Source organism: Rhagoletis zephyria, unplaced genomic scaffold (assembly GCF_001687245.7).
Source record: "Rhagoletis zephyria isolate East Lansing unplaced genomic scaffold, Rhagoletis_zephyria_1.1 Rzeph_scaffold_00581, whole genome shotgun sequence".
NCBI classification, from domain to species: domain Eukaryota; kingdom Metazoa; phylum Arthropoda; class Insecta; order Diptera; family Tephritidae; genus Rhagoletis; species Rhagoletis zephyria.
Genome location: NW_016157665.1, coordinates 207,675 through 227,807, shown reverse-complemented (window position 1 = coordinate 227,807; position 20,133 = coordinate 207,675). Strand labels below are relative to the sequence as shown.

Sequence of the window (20,133 nt, the reverse complement as noted above, 5' to 3'; positions counted from 1 at the left end):
GGGGGGGGGGGGTATTAATTCATAAAGGCTTGAATGATTTCGATTCTAAGAAAGTTTACCATTATTGAAAACTAGTGTATTCGCGTTAGTTTCGACACACCACTTTACAAAACGTACTTAAATCTTGGCATGTTTTGATATATTTAGGTAAATACTTAAGCCTATTTGCTAAAAAAAATATTTTGTATTTTTTAATTTTTTTCCAGCAGGGTATGCAGTAAGCTGGTATTCTTAGCTAATACAATTGCATACAAGGTACTAGTTAAGTTTTCTTTTGTTGACAGCTGGCAAATAAAGAACAACGCTGTGGTACTTGCAGATATGTATGTATGTACATATGTACACAATGAAGTATACCTAGTGCATACACACATACATACATACATATGTATGAAACGTACGCACTTCGCTTGCAGTAACTTATCACAGCCTTAAAGCGACAGGATAACAACATAATAGATAAAAATTACCATCACGACAGCTAGGAATTTTGTTGTTGTGCTGCATTGCGCAGGTACATATGTACATATGTAGTGTAAGAGAGCGGATACGAGTAATCGTGAAGTGCAAACAAAGCACCACAAACCAGGTGATAATAACAATATGCGTAAAGGAACTTAAATTTTGCAATCATCTTAATAAAGTCTTACTTTGTAGTAAATGCTACAGGCAAATCTGAAGATTTGTGAATGATGGCGCGTAAAAAGCTGAAAATGTTGCATACTTTATGGCGCATTAGCGTTAAATCACCGGTTGGCTTAGTGATCGTGAATGCTAAATACTTTGAAATGCATACTTGTGGCGGTTCTATGAAGAGATTTGCAAATGATATGAGCGGGAATTAGTGGCAGCTGTTCATAATTTGGCTAAAGAGGAGGTAAATCGTGCAGAGAGTGTTAAGATTGTGTTTTAGCTTAACAAAGTCTTAGATGTTCTGGTGAAATGGGTTTAATTTGATCTGTGTACCTATGTATATGGAATTTGAAGTGCCAAGGGAATTTACATAAGTGTGTGTCTGGATTTTTATCTAAAAAAATAAGAGTTTTACTATTGACCTGTGCCTCAGATTGCCTACTAATATCTGCCAACATATTTTCATAACTGTAATTTGCGAAGATATTGCACTTTGCTTTTTTTTAATCTAATTTCCGTTATACCGTTATTCGCTGCATTAGAATTGAATTTGCAACCTTCAGACAAACAGCCAAAATGCCACGCATATTTTCAACGTTCACGTCCAAATTGAATATCATTAACTGTGTCGACTAAAATTCGATTTTAGTAGAAATCGCATACGATCTTCAAAAGTGACACAACTCAAAATTTGGCAATTTTGCAATTGTGCACTAAAAATGTACACAGAGTTTTTATTTACTTTTCGGCAAAAGCTGGAGAAAATTTTTGTAATAATTTGTTGAAAAACCTAAGGTAAAGTCTTCCTTGTTCATATGATTATGATTAGCATGTGCTAAGAAATAGTTTTTCGCATTTTCTGACGTACGGGTAATTTTGAGTTGTGTCTCTTTTGAAGACGATGTGCTAGACCAGTGCTCGTCAAAGTGGTGGTCCGCGGACCGGTGCCGGTCCGTAAACCATAAGTCGCCGGTCCGCAAAGGGCATCGCGAAATGGACAACGATTTTTTGATGTTTTATATTACTGTTTAATGAGGCTATATACAACTTGTATAATAAAAACAACTTAAATTTGTTAAACATTCATAAAAAATCGCTAATATCTGCTATCATTAAATGGTAATAGCTCATATATAGACACCCGGCTAATAAAGAAATTCATTTAAACAAATTTTAATACATATGTGAGATGATCGTAAACGAAAAATAATCAATAAAAAAAGGTACCGGTCCCCGACGTAATAGAAAAACTGCAGCCGGTCCGTCACACTCAAAAGTTTGACGAGCACTGTGCTAGACGATATCTAGTGTGCATGTTACATTATTACACACCTGCATACCTACATACATATGCATGTAATTCTCTGCGTGTTTTAATTGCCCAAAAAAGGCTTAGAATGCATAACGCCAGAAATAATTTTGTTAGATAGCTTGTAGGCATTTGTCACGTTTCGAATGGAATGCCATATGCGCCGTGTATTGCCATATGTACATATATGCACTAATGCTCACGTCCGATTATGATAAGTGGATGTACATTTCTTTGTATGTGGGAGTAGCTTGTAAAAACACTTGCGTAAATCCCTTCATTTTGGATGGCTTGTGGTTTAGGACAGCTTACACATATTACATACACTGCAACCGCATTCTGATTCCGCTGATTTCCGGTTTGCTAGCTCCGAATGCTACTCTACACCAAAGGTCATATTTGGATTAAGGTTTTAATGTGAATCGATGTTGAGACCCGTTTTCACTTAAGGCTATACCTGTGCAGTGGGATTCTAGAAATCTTTGCGCAAAATTTCTATCGCTAAAAATTTCTAAAAGAATAAAATTTTGACCGAAAAATATGCAATGCCAAAGGCAAAGAGATTCAATATAAAATCGTAGGCACTATGGATAAGTTATGTTGTGGAATACGTTTTGTTGATGCTAATGCCCGGAATAAAATCAGGGGCAGCAGTATATTCTCTCAAGTGGGCTGAGTGTCATGTATGTGGACACTATGCCAACATTTGTTACGCCCAGAAGACAGGAGGAAGTGATTGATCTTACCCCTTCTAACTCTCGGTTAGGGTGGTCAGTCCTAAACTTGGCGAGGGCTCTTTTTACTCCGTGCCAATGCGAAACTTGAAAAAAACTGGCTGGATGTGTTTTAGGGCACAGCTTGGGAACCATACCACGAGGCCAAGTAGGATAGGATCCACTCAAGCCATTTATGAGGCGGTGGTTAATTTAACCACTGCCCTATGTGTCAGTTTGGATAAGGCTTGTCCGTCTCGCCCACCGCCTAGCCGTAGGCCTGTTCCCTGGTGGAACAAAGAGCTTCATAAGTTGAGGCGTGAGTCGAGACAACTTCTAAACTGGGCCCTAAAAACTAATTTTTAGATAGTCTGGGAACGCTTTCGCTGCACGCAAAGTAAGTATAAGTAGCTAATTCGCTCTGTAAAGAGGGCCTCTTTTAAAGAATACTGCAGCCGCATTGAAACCTTGGGTCAAGCGGCTAGGCTGGTGAAGGTCTAAAGAAGGACCAAACCACAAAGCTGGGTTCAATCAAGAGGCCTGATAGCTCTTTAATGGAGACTAGGATTTAGACTCTCTCTGTTCTTCTAGAGACTAACTTCGCCGGAAATCAGCTGTGTCAAGGTACAACTGGTTTGTTGCCAGGACTGTGGCGAATGAAGTTGCCATAAGATATGCTGTTTAGTCTCTTGACAGTTTCAAATCGCCCGGTCCGGATGGCATCCTACCTACTGTACTTAAAGATGGTGCTAAGATGTTGTTTGTGACCTTGAAAAAGATTTTTTTACAGCATCGCTTGCACTTGCCTGCATACCATATCCTTGGAGGCTGGTCGCCTTCATACCTAAGGTTGGTAAGGATGACTATTCTCTATTACCTGGTAATTGATTCTTTTCTTGCCAATCTTAATAACTCTGATATCTACGCCCAACCCTATGCGGACGATGTGGCCTGTCTAGTCACGGGCCCATCTCTGCCAGCTGTTTGCAGAAAAGCGCAGACAATACTGAATATGATTGACACTTGGTGTGATGGAAATGGCCTCACCGCTAACCCAACCAAAACTGCCTAGAAGGAGAAGGTGGAATGGTCTCATTCGACTCACAATTCAGATTTCCGAAGTGAAGTACCTCGGAGTAATTCCGGACACAAAACTATCGTGGAAATCTCACGTGGAGCACAAGATCTTCAAAGAACTACATATTGTCGTGAGCTTTCTGTACAACGCCTAGCGCTGCTCTTGACGCACTGCTGTACTTACCGTCACTTTGTCTCTTCATTCGTGGGGAAGCCTTAAAGGACACCTGCGGACTGAAAAGAAACGGATGTTGGTGATGGAGGCGCGTATTTCCGGTGGCCGAGATCTTAGCACTTGCGTCTTTTCCATGCTACAGGATGGTACGCCACTACTACCTTTGTTTACGAGATTCTATAATGTTGATTGCCCTGAGACTGGATGCTGGTTTAATTCCAGCACCGAGCCCGGATTTACACATTGTCGAATCCTCACTGATAGCTCCAAAACTGACTCCGGGTCAGGATCTGTAGTATTTTTTAATGGGATAAGCCTCAGTTTTCTCTTGAGTAATATATGTACTTCGCTCTTCCAATCTGAGGTATTTGCAATTCTCAAGGCCATGGACTACGTGGTGGAAAATAGGCGGAGGGGAAGGAGTTTACGTGTCTACAGTGACAGCCAAGCTGCACTTATGGCATTGGCCAGCCCTCGAACTACATCCAAACTAGTTGGACAATGCAAGTCTCGACTAAATTATATTGGTAAGCATAAAGAGTTTGCTTTACTCTGGTGATGAGGCATCTGAACAGTTAGCCAGAGTTGGCTCAGACCAAGCATTCCTTGATCCACAACCGGTTGTAGCACTGCGCCCTTGGCCATCGACGCCGCCATCAGAAACTGGGTGAATACTTCGCTCAGCAATGACTGGAAGGCATCGAGGGCCGGCAATCTCAGAATATCTATCTAGTGTTTTTTTCCATTGAGCAGACGGGACTGCAGAAAACTGGTTGGACTGCTGACTGGTCACTTCACGTGGCACAAACATGTAAACAACTCCATTCGTCCATCCTGCCTTGAAGAGGATGAGTCGGTGGAAGACTTTTTGTGCTTCTGCCCGCATTTGCAAAAATTAGGAATGAGACATTTGGCCGCGATGTTTTGAGAGACGTACACCTGAGCTCTTTCACACCCAACAATCTGCTTAGGTTTATTCGTAAATCGGGCAGATTTAAAACAGATTAAAAGCGACATGAGAACAGTAAAATGGACGGCATGTAGTTAGTTTGAGTGCTGTTTTTTTCGCACATTAATTTGTGCCTGGTTACGACAAAAAAAAGAGTCAAACCTTCTCTTGGCGATGCTGGGCTTACAAATAGGTTCTGTCGACGATTTTTATATGACTTTATGTCAAGATTTCCAGGAACACACTGGTATGCCCGCATGGTTTCAGAAGTTGACGTCAGAGAGAGAAGTTCTCTCCCTCACAAGGTCGTCTGCTATGTATCAAAGTAGATGGTTACCGAAGTCAGGTGGAGAGGGGAGTCGATAAGCCAAAGTGCAGCCTCTTTATATGCAGCTGCTGGCTCTGTTTGCAAATGCTCCCGTGGTCGGGCAGCTTAAACACACAAATTTAGTCAGCTTTACGAGCCCATCTCGCTGCCTACTTTTAGAGGAATTCGTGTTGGCCCAAGACCAAATCGTCTTCCCAATCGTTCCTAGAATACGCGTGGAAAATTAGTTTTCAAGATTGCGAAGCGGTGTAGTGTAGTCTGTCGGGCTAAGAATTTCGTGGTTATCGGTTAGGTGGTTTGCCAGAATTTAATGGCTTTCCAAAAATGTACACAGGTAGAAAGTTAAGTAAGATTTCTAAGGCTTTAGATGGCGTAAGCGTTAATGAGTAAAGAATCACTGATCGACTTATCCAGTGATGTCCACCAGCCTGTGACAATAGAGATAAGATTGGACGCACTGCGGCTGCTTACATCCAGTGCATTAAGTGAGCTTTGAGAAAATATTTCTTGTCTATGGCCGTTTTGCAGGTGTAGAGGGCAATAACTCACGTAATCGCAAATATAAAAATAAATACAAAGTTGAAAAAGAAACAATGTAGCTCTCAGAAAAATGGGAATTAAAAAAATACGAAATCGTGAAATAGACTGCCATGGGAAAATACATAAAAAATTAAATGGAACCAAAATGTTAAATCCAAAAAAATATAACTTTTGATATTGCCTCGTAATTGTAAGAATTAAACTTTAATTCAAAACAATGTTATATTTCCCTTATAGATATGTATATAAAATCGGGTTTCAAATAAAATAGGGAGTCATGCAAATAATCTCAAAACATTGAGCAAGCTTAGTATAATCGTATGAAGAAATTAAATATTTTGAAGACTCATCCTGCATTTTATGAGCGAGCGATTATGAAAGTTTAGTAAAGTTTTAATAGCACATTGCTCAGTTTAGCAAATAAATGTAGACTTTATAAAATTAAAAAAATGCCGTGTGGAAATAAAATTAATCACTATTTCTACAATTGTAATTATATTTGTTCCACTGTACCATTTATGTAGTTTTAGTAACTGAAACCTAATTTTATTTATGACCTTAAATATTCATAAAAAATGAATAGGTTTAAAAAGCTTTATAAAATGACGTTTTCATACATTTTCTAATTTATAAACCTTTTGTAAAACTGCTTTATTTTTTATGAATAAGGCTATTAGTCTATAGTTACGGAACAATATTCGAAATATTTACTTGAAATTTTTTTTGCATAAACTATGTGAAACTCTTTAAAATAAAATTTTAAGGTTATAGCGCTTGAAATAAAAAAAAACTTTAAAGCCTTAATTTGTGAACTTAAAAATAAGTTTTATAAAATTAGTGATATTTTTATAAAAAAAAAATGTGTTATATATTTTCAAGTACGTTTTTCACAATTTTGAAACCACTAAAAAACTGGAAATTGAAGAATATTTTACATAAAAATATTCAAAGTTTAGAAAAAGGTTAGATATTTTCGAGTATACGAACGCAACTGATATAACTTTGGAATAGAAAAATATCTATATTAAAATAATAAACAAAATAATTAATTTTTTCTTGTATNCTAAAATTCAAAGGGCTACAAAACTGTATAGTCAAATAAATTAAAAAAAAAATCTGATCAAAAAGTGGAAAATTTGCATAAACATTTATTAAATTTTCTAGAGTTTTGCGCAAAGTCTAGAAATTGGATATCTATGTTTTTTTGCTGTATAACTAACCATATTTTAATAAAAAACTAGCGGGAAAAAATTTTAATAAAAATTTCTGCATAAAAAAAATTGTTGTCTCTGGGCAAATACTTTTGGCCGCTTGTATATAGCACTGATACTTAAAAAAAAGTCGGATATATGCAAAATAATAAAAAAAAATTTTCAACTAACATGCGAAGTTTTAATGCTGCCAGATTTGAATTTTTTTGACTTTTTGTATTTTTTCAGAAAACATACATACATTTTTTTTATTTAGTTAAGTTTTTTTCTCTCTCTATGATACCGATGTATGTAGATATATGTATATGTACATAGGTATGTATGTACATATTTTCGAAAACTACTTATGTTTATAAGTCAAAACATACGCGAACTTTTTGTACCACAATTTCCCTTTAAAAACACTTTCACTCAACACTTCGATCGGCTTACTTCCCCAATAAAGAAAAGAGAAAAAATATTTTATCCTCTACGCACCTGTTGATTTCGTTTGTTGTTGTGAATTTCACTAAAAAAATTTCAAAATTAACTGTCACTTGTTGCTGGCTCCGTCAACGAGTCAATTGGATGCTGTTTGTGTTTAGATATTGCAACTGTGTCGTAGCAGCACACTTGTTTGAATGATGTCGACTGCAACAGGATGCGCGCTTTTATATGCAACGATTGCGAGTTTGGATGCTGGAAGAAAATACACAGCATTCCCATTGGCTGACATTTCCAGCGGCGATTTTGATTATTTGCCATAGAACAGTGAAGTGGGTAGTTGCTCATACGCCCCCGGTACGTGGCTTTCTATATGTACGCGTGTGTATGTGTTTACGTACATATGTAAGCAGTATGTAACAGCAATGCAGGAACTTTACACGCAACAGCATAAATGTGTTTGTAAATGTTCTAAAATATTTATTGTTGAGTTTATCTTAGAAATTAAAGCTTAAGTATGAGTATTGAGTATTCACCGTTCACTTTTGTCTGCTTACGTGTACATTAAGGACACACATTGTACGGGGGTATTCATATTGGTATTGGCATTGCTATTTGTATGTTATAATCAACTTATTATTTTATAAGCCTTTATATACATTTTTATGTTTCTAATTATCTGTTAAGCAAAAAACTCTTATGTTTTCAGTAAAGTCCCTGCAGGACAATAGTCGTAAATATGTATGTATGTACATACATACGTGTACCTTTGATACTTACTTACAGTACTTATATATGTACATATGTAGGTAACTATTTTGTGTGCTCATAAAGCAATGTGGGGTAAAATATGATAAGCTATAAATTACTTTATTACAGTTTTTTAATTGTTTTGGCACAACAGTCAGACAGGTATAAAAAATGTGTTCGTATGTACATATACATATGTATGTTGTTGGCGTCTATTGATACTTTTTATATTAACAGAACATAGTTTTACAGCCTACTATTGCACTAAAAGTAGAACACATCAAACACTTTTTATCAGATATGCGTATAAAGTTGACAATATCCAGTTGGCAATCCGATTAGTGATATTAAAACATGTCATAATTGCATCTCCGAAGAAAGCACTGCCCGGTTCATGAAGGCAGTGAGCAACCTTTTTTTCAAGAATTCGAAAAAGGAAAGTAAAAAAAAAACTAAGTTACTTTCAAAACTGGTAACTTGGTTCTGTTCTATCACAGGAGATTTTAATCTCTGAATTTATTTATAACTAGTGAACCCGTTTGACGTTAAAACGCAAACATTTAAGTCAACTTTTTCAACAGGTGGCAACCCTCTTCAAAACGACAAAAAATTTCATAAAAGTTTCTTATGGAAGAGAAGATTGGATTTCCATTTCATCAAATTCCGAAACAACTTGTACAGCTACAAAGTTCTAAATTCCAAAAATAAAACCTTATCTACAGCAGAGATGCCAGATCGAAAAAAATCTATTCGTATCGAAATAAAAACAATAGATGCAGGAAGAAATCGTCGCAAAATAAATCGGTCTGCCTAGATGGATTCAAATATTGAAAAGAACAACCTCTTACCAAATTTTTATAAAGAAACAAAACACTGCAATTTGACCAACATTGAAATTACAAACATTTATTGTAATGTTTAAAACATACATACATACATTGGTCGTAACTAGATTGCGGATGTTTATGCAGAAAACGAAGCCTAAAACAACTATAAGCGAAATGTATACAAATTTATTTATTTTTCTTGTAGTTGAGTAGTACATATTTTTAGGCTTCGTTTTTTTGCATAAAAATCCACAGTCTAGTCATAACGGTTTCAATATCAAGCTTTATGCAGAGCTAAGTGGGAGCCAAAAATCCTTAAATATTTCCGAAAAAAAACGAAAATGTAAGAAAATATTCTAAGACAACGATATGAGTATTTAACAGAAACTGCATAAATTTTTTTTAGTTAGACATACATTTTTCAAACAATAGTTACGTATAGGATACCCTGTAGACAACGAATACCCGTATTTATACCCCTATTATACCTGTTTAAGCCTCTAGCTATACAATTTTCTAAGAATTTTTATCTGAAAATGTTCTAAATAAACGATTTTCAAATTTTATTGCAAGACTGCCAATGCATATATACCTAATCTCAGCAAAGGCGGGGCGGAAGCATAAACATTTTTCTATCGTCCTATTCTCTTCATGGCAGGAACTAGTAATGACGTTGTCGAGCATGCCGTTAACAGTCAGGTGTTTGTGTAGTCCCATATGCTCCTTCGGACAGTGAGGGCAATATGAGTTTTGCCTCCCTGCAGTCACTCGATGCCTCTGGCGGTGGTTTCGATGGCCGAAGGGTGGTGTGCTATAACGGATTTGTTAAAAATACGGAAACTCGCAAATTTTCACTTTTTTTTACCACATCTATATCAATGGTCCTGTGGATTATATATAGACTTTACATCTTGACTGAGTACATACTAGTTTTAGTGCCATCAGTAAAGACTCGACAATGTGTAAGGCCCGTCCTAATATTGGCCAGCGTTCAGACCATATGCTTTACCAAATAACTGTTTATCAAGTCCTATGTTCCAAGATTTCCTTGAATCTTTTTGGCATTACTCTTAGTTGCTTTTCTTTAGAAGAATTTTAGATTTTCACTTTAACCTCAAAAAAATAAAAACAACTTCAACTATGTAGGTACCATATGTTTCTTAGCATTCCGAGTATGGCGTCATCAATGTAATGCCTTGGCGATGTGTAAATATTTAAATCTCTGCTTAAGGACATTTAAAATAAAATGCGTAATAAAGCCACTAAGACAGCAAGGTAAAAAATACCCATGTGCATGCAAACAAAATAGTGGCTCCTGAAGAAGGCCTTGAACTAAAATATTGTTGATTTGTCGATACATATGTATATATGTACATTAATCTGTTCTTCAAGTATTGAAATGCAAAGATCATAGAAAATCGAATCAAAGGNTAAAAAATACCCATGTGCATGCAAACAAAATAGTGGCTCCTGAAGAAGGCCTTGAACTAAAATATTGTAGATTTGTCGATATATATGTATATATGTACATTAATCTGTTCTTCAAGTATTGAAATGCAAAGATCATAGAAAATCGAATCAAAGTAGAAACTTAAGCAAGAAAGGTGAGCTGTGAAATTTCGCGTAATCTCTGCTTTATGACTTTGGGATTTACATTGAGACAATGCAATTAATTTTGCAAAGAGCGTGTTTGGAATGCGAGTAGCTTGCTATGCGGTGGCAAACACATGAATAATGGTCGAAGTGATAGTGAAATCGCAGAAGCCATGTACCACCCGCTTCTATCAACTCAAGAGCTGAGTATTGTGCAGTAGAGTGAGCTGGTCACTTTTTCGCATTGGTGAGTGTGAGTGGAGAAAATGGCGTTAATACATTTAAACACCGCCAACTCCAAACACGGCCCCACAGCCTGCGCCTTCTTAGATACTACATACAAATCTCCGCCATTTATTCAATCAACGTAATCAAATTGTTTAATGTCGGTTATGTCTGGTGGTGGACAGCATTTCTTCTATTTACACTCATAAGTACTTATGTATGTATATGTAACTAAATTATACTTCGCTAATGTATACTTTTAATAACGTACAATATGTGTTAATAAACGTACTATATATGCACATATATACAAATGTATGTACTTGCGCTGGCAGCTCGCAGAAAGCAGACATACCAAAAGTTAAATTTTTTGTTTTCTTTATAATGAATTTTCCTTTGTCGCCTATCGTCGTGTCACTCTCGCTGCACACACAACAAGCCACATACAAGTGGTTAAACAATTTCATTGACTATTGAAGTAAGACCATACACTTATTGCTGTTTGTACATATGNTGAATTTTCCTTTGTCGCCTATCGTCGTGTCACTCTCGCTGCACACACAACAAGCCACATACAAGTGGTTAAACAGTTTCATTGACTATTGAAGTAAGACCATACACTTATTGCTGTTTGTATATACATATATATTTATTTATGCACATAAATATGTAGTAGGCGTTCGCCTGTCCATCATTCAAAAACTATTTAAATCTGCATAAAATTTGCATAAACAAATTGCAATTTTCGCCTACTACTACAACAAATGTAACAAGTCAATAACTAACGGTTTTACTAAATGCAGTCATATGTTTGTGTGCCTGCGTTTAGCCGACATGTGGCACAAATTGGCGGCGTCGTACATACTTACTTGTGTCTACTTTCTCAATTCCGCCACTTGTGTGGTTATTCCAGTTCCAAAATCGCAAAAATGTGCAAAAATACTTGAATATAGTACTCGTACAAGCATTTATCCTGAATTTAGGAGTTCAAACATACTTAGTTGTGCGTGATATGCGAGTGCTAGTGTGTTTTTAGGCTGTAGCGTTTCAAAGACGTATACATATATANAACAAATGTAACAAGTCAATAACTAACGGTTTTACTAAATGCAGTCATATGTTTGTGTGCCTGCGTTTAGCCGACATGTGGCACAAATTGGCGGCGTCGTACATACTTACTTGTGTCTACTTTCTCAATTCCCCCTACCAGTCTTGTTATTCCAGTTCCAAAATCGCAAAAATGTGCAAAAATACTTGAATATAGTACTCGTACAAGCATTTATCCTGAATTTAGGAGTTCAAACATACTTAGTTGTGCGTGATATGCGAGTGCTAGTGTGTTTTTAGGCTGTAGCGTTTCAAAGACGTATACATATATATGTACATATGAGCAAATCTCACGAGTTGTTAAATTTTTCGAAAAAAAAACGTGTTTTCTATCGCGAAATTGTATTTAAAAAAGTCAAAATAACAACTCGTTCTCATATATGTACCAGTAGTCGTGTCTGTAACGCATACGCACCGTAGCACCATAGACAGTCAGCTATCACGTTTACCCGCACGCCTTAACTTAAAAGTCATATTATTTAAAAGTACAGTATTCTTCACGATTATATATATAGTATATGTATTAATTTCTTCATGTATAAAACAATTTAAGAATGTAATTCGGGTGTGACAATATAAATTGTATAATTGGAATTTTTGTTTCGCAAACCATCGTCACCTTATAATCAATGTATGTTTTTTTTTGTGGCACACTAGTTTTATTACTCTATATTGGTTTGTTTTGGTAAGAAGAGCATTTTCACCGTTTAATGTTGACATTTTGAAGTAACTTAAACTTTTAAAATTAAAAAAATTGTTACATTGATTATAAGATGACAATGATTTGTGAAACAAAAATTCCAATTTTACAATTTTCACTGGCACACTTGAATTACATTCTGAAATTAATATATATACATGAGGAAATTAATACGAATTCTAACATAGCTACGACAGATATTCTGCATGCTGCAATTTTTCCTATAATTGGCGGGCACACTCTTGAAACTTCACAGATTGCTGTATTTGATGCCTACTTTCATTGCCTCTAATATGAATATTCTAATTGAAAACTTTCCAAAGTTATTAAAAAAAAACAATTTTGATTTTTTCATTGGCACACTCGAATTATATTTTAATTGTAAACTTCCCTAAGTTATTAAAAAAAAAAATAAACAATTATTATATTTTCGAGTGCCAACGAAAAAATTTGTAATTTCGGTACTTCTTCGCATAAAATTGCTCAAATAATTGATTTATTTTTTATTGTACTTGTTTCAGGAACTCCATTGATTGAAATAAATGCAAATGCCTTAGCATTTTTTTTTCTGCCGAGAAAAGGGAGTGACACGAAAAAAAACAACTCGTAAGGTTTGCTCATAGAGCGAGATTAAGGATCATTTTGGTTGATTTTAAAAATCTTTATACCCTGGCAGTACGTGAAGAGACTGCACGTATTGGGACACACGTGGGTTTCGATCTCTTCTCTGATCACGTAGATTACTGCGTCTCTGAAATATGAATGCTAATAGCCACTTCTTTACCTGCATTCGCTTCCCTCAGGCGTAATTGGGTGCGGCGGTGTTATTTGAGGAAGGAAGCAGTGAACTTTTTCACTAATGGAGCGAAACTTTGATGGTAAGGTTTGTGGAGGGATTTTCTGCTACCGGGAGCTTTCCATCAACACTTAATTTAGACTTCCGAGCTACTAAAACGTGTAGACTCAGTTAGATAGGTAAGCACATACCATGATAGCCAAGCGGCTTTGAGTGCTCTGAACGCAATGGCAGTTAATCCAAAACTGGTCAGGAAATGTCTGAACTCCTTCTGAGTAATTTTTTTTATGCGAATCTGAGTTGCCGGATACACTGATGGGACTTAAGGATGGCAATTGAATTTACTAGTCGATTAATGTATCAAATGATTAATCGCATGATAAAAAATTAATTGCAAGTAGTTAATAGATATTAATCGATTTATCGGCATTTTCGAAATATAATAAAGAAATTCCATTCCATTTCCATTTTTGTAGTTCTGTAGCCCATTAAGTTCTATTAAAATTAAGCGCTAGTTTAAAGTAGGACTTACCGTTGATTTTTGGAAATTTTTTTGTTGATGGTGCTGTGCATTTTCCTTTACATAACAGAATTTCTAAAAATCAATTTTCAGACTTGCTCTTAATTATACTAAAATTTAATGTGCTATAAAACTGCATACCGAAAGTTTTTCTAAAAACTCTAATTAAAATTTTTGCATGTTTTATGAAATTCGGAATTATGTATGTATGTACATATAAATGTGCATGGTTTTTGTTATAGTTAGCTATACATTTATAAAAAATAATAAAAATTAAATAAACAAAAAAAAAACACAATTTTTTGAAATGTCGCGTCCCTATGTATTTTTCCACCGCTGTACATAAAATGCAATCCTTTTTAGTGCTGTCTAAGTATAGAAACTCGGACAGTATTGCCCACTAAGGATCTATGGAAAGTAGGCTTCTTTAATTTGGTACGAGTTAAAAATTAGTCAACAAAAAAATGTCACTGCAACACGCTTACCTTTCGTCAACTATTTATTTTATAATTTAAAGCAAATACATATAATAAACTGTAACTTTACATCGTTTTTTTTTTGGTTACGTAAGCCTACAGGTAAGTAAATACATAAGTAGTACAAATTAGTTAATTACGCAACTCACAAATAAAGATCATTTAAGATTATATAACGTACATGTATATGTACATACATAAGTAAAATATTAAGTCCTCTCTTTTCTATTATTATTATTTTTTAATTTTCCTTATTCTTAACAGCCAAAGCTGGATCCGGTGCATTCATAGCATAGCCTAAAGTTTGTAAAGCACGTCTCAATCCACCAAAAACAGTCGGATCTTCAATCGTAGACGGTAGCAAGACTAATTCATTTTTCGCAAAATCCGCCATAGCTTTACGCATCGTCTTCCCGGACCGTGTACGTGGTAATGCCTCAACTGGCGCCACCAAACGGAAAGCAGCGATCGGACCAACAACATCACGTATAATTTTAATGAGTTCGGTGGATAATTTCGCATCGTTTAACCGGCTATCCTCCTTGGGTATGTAAAGACAAAGCGGCACCTGTCCCTTAGTCGCTTCAGGCACACCAAACACGGCGGCATCAACCACATCGGGATGTCTGAGAACAGCATCTTCCAAGCTGGATGTGGAAATGCGATGACCAGCCACATTGATGACATCATCGTCGCGTGCCGTCACATACACATAATCGTTTTCATCCTTATAGCCCGCGTCCATTGTGTCGTAGTAGCCCTGAAAGGGAATGAGATTTGCCATATTAATGTACAGACTGAATTTCCGTCATTCCTTGCCAAATTTGGTTCGGGGACAAATCGATTTCGGCATTATGTAATTTCTCGTTCACACAAATCCCATTTTGACCGATCTTTTGGAGACGGATTCAAATTTTCCTTAACTTGCTAAACTTACCGGATATTTTTGGAAGTATGTCTTCTTAAAGAGTTCTTCGGTTTTGTAAAGGCTGGACATGAATCCGGGTGGCAGCGGCAACTTCAATGCGATGCGTCCCAATTTCGCAGTCTCACATTCATCGCCATTTGGCTTCAATACCTTTACTGGGGAGATTAAACGTATCGTAACGTAATGTTAGTGATCTTAAGTATTTTATGGTCACGTTACTTACTGTTATAGCCAGCAAAAGGCAATCCGGTTGTGTACCTTGGCGGGTTGAGGCTGTGTCCGAAACCGAGACTAGTCGCGGTAACTGGTGAACCCGACTCTGTTTGCCACCAATGATTCAATATCGGCACCTTAAAAATGCGTTCCATCCAGCTCTTTGTTTCTATATCACAATGCTCGCCAGCAATGAATATGCAACGCAGAGATTTAAGTGAATGTTTTCGTCCACATTTTACTTCCGGATCAGCGCGACGTATGACGCGAAAAGCAGTAGGAACCGAAAAGAGTGCATTCACGCGATGTTGTTCGATTATTCTGTTGTAGAGAGAGAAGAGAATGCGATGAGATGAATATTAAAAGCAACAACCATTCGAACTATTCGCACCTAAAGTACTGTCCTGGATCGGGTGTACGATCTGGTTTACCCTCATACATCACACTTGTCGCACCCAATGACAGTGGACCATAACAAATGTACGAGTGTCCGACCACCCAACCCAAGTCCGATGCCGCCCACCACACATCGCTTGGTTTGATGCCATAAATTTTCTGAATCGTATAGATCAACGATACCAAGTGTCCACCTGTTGGACGTTGCACACCTTTTGGTCTATCTGTTGTGCCGGATGTGTAGAGTATGTAAAGCGGATCATTAGCTTCGACGGGCACACATTCGGCTGGTGCACCCAAATGCATAACCGTTTCCCAGAGCATATCTGTTTTCCAATCTAAATTGGTGCTACGCAATATATTTTCGCGTATATAAATTATATTGCAAATCGGTTTCCAATTTGACATTTTCACAGCATCATGTAGTATATCCAAATAGGGCACCACCTTACCGGGCTCGACACCACAATTGGCCGATATTATAAACTTTGGTTCCGCATGCTCGATACGTGTACAGAGTTCGCTGGCGGCAAAGCCACCGAATACAACGGAGTGTACAGCACCCAGGCGCACAGTGGCCAACATGGCGACAATTGCCTCTGGTATCAAAGGCATATAGATAACTACACGATCGCCTTTTTGAAGTCCTAAGCTCGCTATACCACCGGCAAAAACTGTGACCTAAAATGTGATGCAACGGACAGAAGTGATAGTTATGTAAATTGAGTTAACAAGTTAAACGTTGCGTTTACTGCAGTAAAATCATTCGCCGCATACCTGATCATAGAGCTGCTGGTAGGTAACGTGACGCACTGTGTTCGTTAGCGGACTGTCGTATATGAGCGCAACTTTGTTGCCATTACCATTGAGTACATGCCGATCCACAGCATTGTAACAGGCATTCAAATAACCACCGCAATACCATTTCGTGAATGGGGGATTGCTGTTATCCATAACCCGCTCCCATGGCTTATACCAATCGATTAGGCGCCCAAGTTCACCCCAAAACTCGCTGGGGTTCGATATGGAGCGATTATAAGCATCTACATAAACTGGATCATGTTCGTCGCCAAGCAATTCACCTGAAAATAAAAAAAAGTGTGCGATTTGAAAGATCTAAGCCAAAAAAAGTAATTAAGAAGCGTGTAACATAACTTGTCGAAGAGTAGACAACTCGTGGCCTATCTGAAAAGGTAGCCTAGATGGTCAGTTACAAATGTATACATGTCATTAAAATTGAAGACGGTATTAGGAAATGCAAGCACCAAGTAAACAGGTCTGACTATTTTGGTGTGATGTGTGAACGTCTTAGCTCTCGTAATGGGTGAAATCTGCGCTAACCCAGCAGAAAATTTGTAATTGCTTCTTGTGTGTACAAACAAACATTTCTGGACTAATTCAGGGCTATTTCACGACCATTTCGTGTCTAGTTGTGAATTATTTCGGAACCTTTTGAGGACTACTTCAAGAGCATTTCGTGAGTTGTTCGGGATAATTTTGGAAAAATCTGACAATAACCACGCCTACCTCCCATATAACGGTAGTTGGCAAAAATACGAAAACTGTGATATTTTAGTAACTACTAAAGCTTATTCACACACAATTTATATTTACAATGACCTTTTGGCGGAAAATAAGAAAATTATAAATTTTTGGAAAATGTGCGTAGCCTCGCCTTCTTATGTTTACATGTGTATATCTCGGTAACTGCTTCACCAAATAATTAATTAATTTATACAAAGTATATGTTTGCAATAATTCTTTAGCAAAAAAATACGTTTATAACAAATTTTTGGAAAATGGGCGTGGCACCGCCCACTTACGACCACATATGTGTATCTCGGTAACCATTCAATCAATTTGTACCAAACTCGGTACTTGTCACATAAATGCAATGTGTTGAAAATATTTGAAATCGCCCATTTTTCATGTAACGGTATAGTTCTGAAATGTTCAATTTTCGATATTTCAAAATTTAAGGACGCTAATTTACGCAAAGTTGATACTCACAACAATCCCTTGTAAAGAAATAACATTATTGTGGAATTTCGGGAAATGGGCGTGGTACCGCCTACTATAACTACATATATATAACTTTATCTCATTAAGTCTAACTGAAGATACCGAGCCCTAACCGCAAAAATATGTATGTAAGCGACAAAAGTATATTTTAAAGGAGAAGGTCTTTTTTAATATTTCAGCATATAATGCACATTTGAGTCTGCAATGGACTATGGAATTGAGTTACACTAAAATAATCACAGTAACAAAACTCTTGTTAGAATTCGTACATTTTTTTTTTCAATGTGTAATATAATTGTACATATACAGAAACTCAAACAAGTGACCACGTTTAATATTTTTTTTTTAATATTCACAATATTTTTCAAATTATTTTTTGTTACTTTTATATAAAAAGATTGACTAAACTTTACCTAAAACCATATCGCTAGCTTAGAGTGAAAATTTGCTATCAAAAGGTAAAATTTTTTGGTAGAAATGAGATCACCATAAGCTAGCTAAATAAAAATTTCAAAATTTTTTCAAAACTGGCAAATACCCAGCGTGCTTCACTGCGCCTTAAAAGTATTTTGTTGTTTGATACCCGTATTGTAATATTTCAAAACAGCTTATTTCTCCAAAAGTGTTGAAATGGCATATATGGGAAATTGTTGCCGAAGACATATTAAACAAAAAGCCTGCCTCCCAAGAAAAACCATGACATGAAACCATGAAAAAGGTCACGAAGAAAGTGGAAAAAACTTCAACATTAGCTTATGTAATAAATGAGATTCAAAGTGATATGCAAATGTTTAAAAAGCATGCATTTAATGTTAAAACTCAGTACAATGCTTATCAGTTAGTATACTTTTTTCTAACAGTTTCTAAACTTACATATTTACACCCTTATTCATAAAAAATAAAGTACCTTTAAAAAAGGTTTATAAATTTAAAAATGTATTAAAACGTCACTTTATAGAGTTCTTTAAACCTACTTTATTTTTTATGAATAAGGCCATTAATCTTTAGCTTACTTTTAAAAACGTGGCATTCTGGAAAGTACTTTACAAAAATTCAAAAATTAGAAAAAAATAATTTTTGAAGAGCTTGACAGCAATTTCGTATTCTGCACAAATTTTCACGTCAGTAAATGATTTCAGTGGGTAAATTTACCAATGTTAAAAAAAAAAATAAAAAAAAAACATGCCATGTAAATTTACCTGCCCATACATGTATACTAATATTTATACTTATGAAAAAAGTGTAAACATCGTCAGAAAAAAAATTTGTAAAAATCGACGGGATTTTTTATGGGCATACCCATCTTCAATTTTCCTAAATTTTTTAAAAAGTTGGAAACTTTTATTTACATGGTTTTTGTTAAAGCTGGGACAGGATTTTTATAAAAAAAAATAGTTGAAAAATATTGTGAGTATTTAAAAAAAAAAATCAACACGTGGCCACTTGTTTGAGTCACTGTATAATATACAGTGTATATGCAGAAGCTTACTTTTCTTAATTAGGAATATTTTGTGAAAACAGAGGTAAATTTTAAATAGAAAATCTTAGTGTAAGCAACATGCCGACATCACAAAAAATGTAAACGGAGTTGGCGCTTACATTAAAATTGTTTTCACCGTAACTTCGTAACGGCACTTTCTGTAACTACAACATTTTTCGCGATTAGAGATCGATACTATCGAAGATGTGTGAAATAGGCATAAAACCACCCTAGTTTACCATGTAACGGGAGTTTTCGGAAGGGTATAAAACTAGATTTAATACGTCACCGGGCATTTAATGTTCGGCTTTATCCGAACTTACACCCCTATGCTGTAATCCGTCGTAGATTCGATTTTGCTACGAATCTTAAAATTGGTATGCTGTAATCCGCGTTGCCGTATCGTAATTTCGAAATTCGGAGACCATCTTCGAAATTCGTAATGTTGGTATGCCTGAATCCGACGTAGCTGTAATTTGTATGTATTTGTCGGAAATTTTCTACGAAGAGCAACTGGTGTCGGAGCGAAGCGAATTCTTTTAAAATATCAATAAAATAAAGTGTGGAAACGCAAAAATATGTATGTAAGTTGAAGTGTGAATAAAAAACAATGTATTATTAAATGTTTACAAAATTATCAAGTCGACAATCAGAACAAATCGCTCGCAATACGAAAAACTGGTGGAATGCATGAGCGAAAGACCGGACATTGCCCGAGGCTTTCTAATAGTTAAAGAGGATG

The 20,133-nt window shown here is 36.1% G+C and overlaps 1 protein-coding gene across 1 annotated transcript; it reads right to left on the bottom strand.

Moving 5' to 3' along the window:
- Positions 1-14,480: 14,480 nt before the first annotated feature.
- On the bottom strand, positions 14,481-18,334 carry LOC108360513 (acyl-CoA synthetase short-chain family member 3, mitochondrial). The gene is made up of 6 exons (XM_017612836.1): positions 18,325-18,334; positions 16,667-16,971; positions 15,885-16,570; positions 15,504-15,814; positions 15,290-15,435; positions 14,481-15,112 (listed from the first exon to the last, which is right to left on the bottom strand). Exons 1-6 carry the CDS (start codon positions 18,332-18,334, stop codon positions 14,594-14,596), a joined length of 1,977 nt encoding a protein of 658 aa, XP_017468325.1. The 3' UTR covers positions 14,481-14,593.
- Positions 18,335-20,133: the final 1,799 nt, after the last annotated feature.

Coding starts and splice junctions, on each gene's coding strand:
- LOC108360513 (XM_017612836.1), bottom strand. Junction 15,815..15,884: donor GATCCAGGACAGTACTTTAG/GTGCGAATAGTT, acceptor TCTCTACAACAG/AATAATCGAACAACATCGCG. Junction 15,113..15,289: donor CATACTTCCAAAAATATCCG/GTAAGTTTAGCA, acceptor ATTCCCTTTCAG/GGCTACTACGACACAATGGA.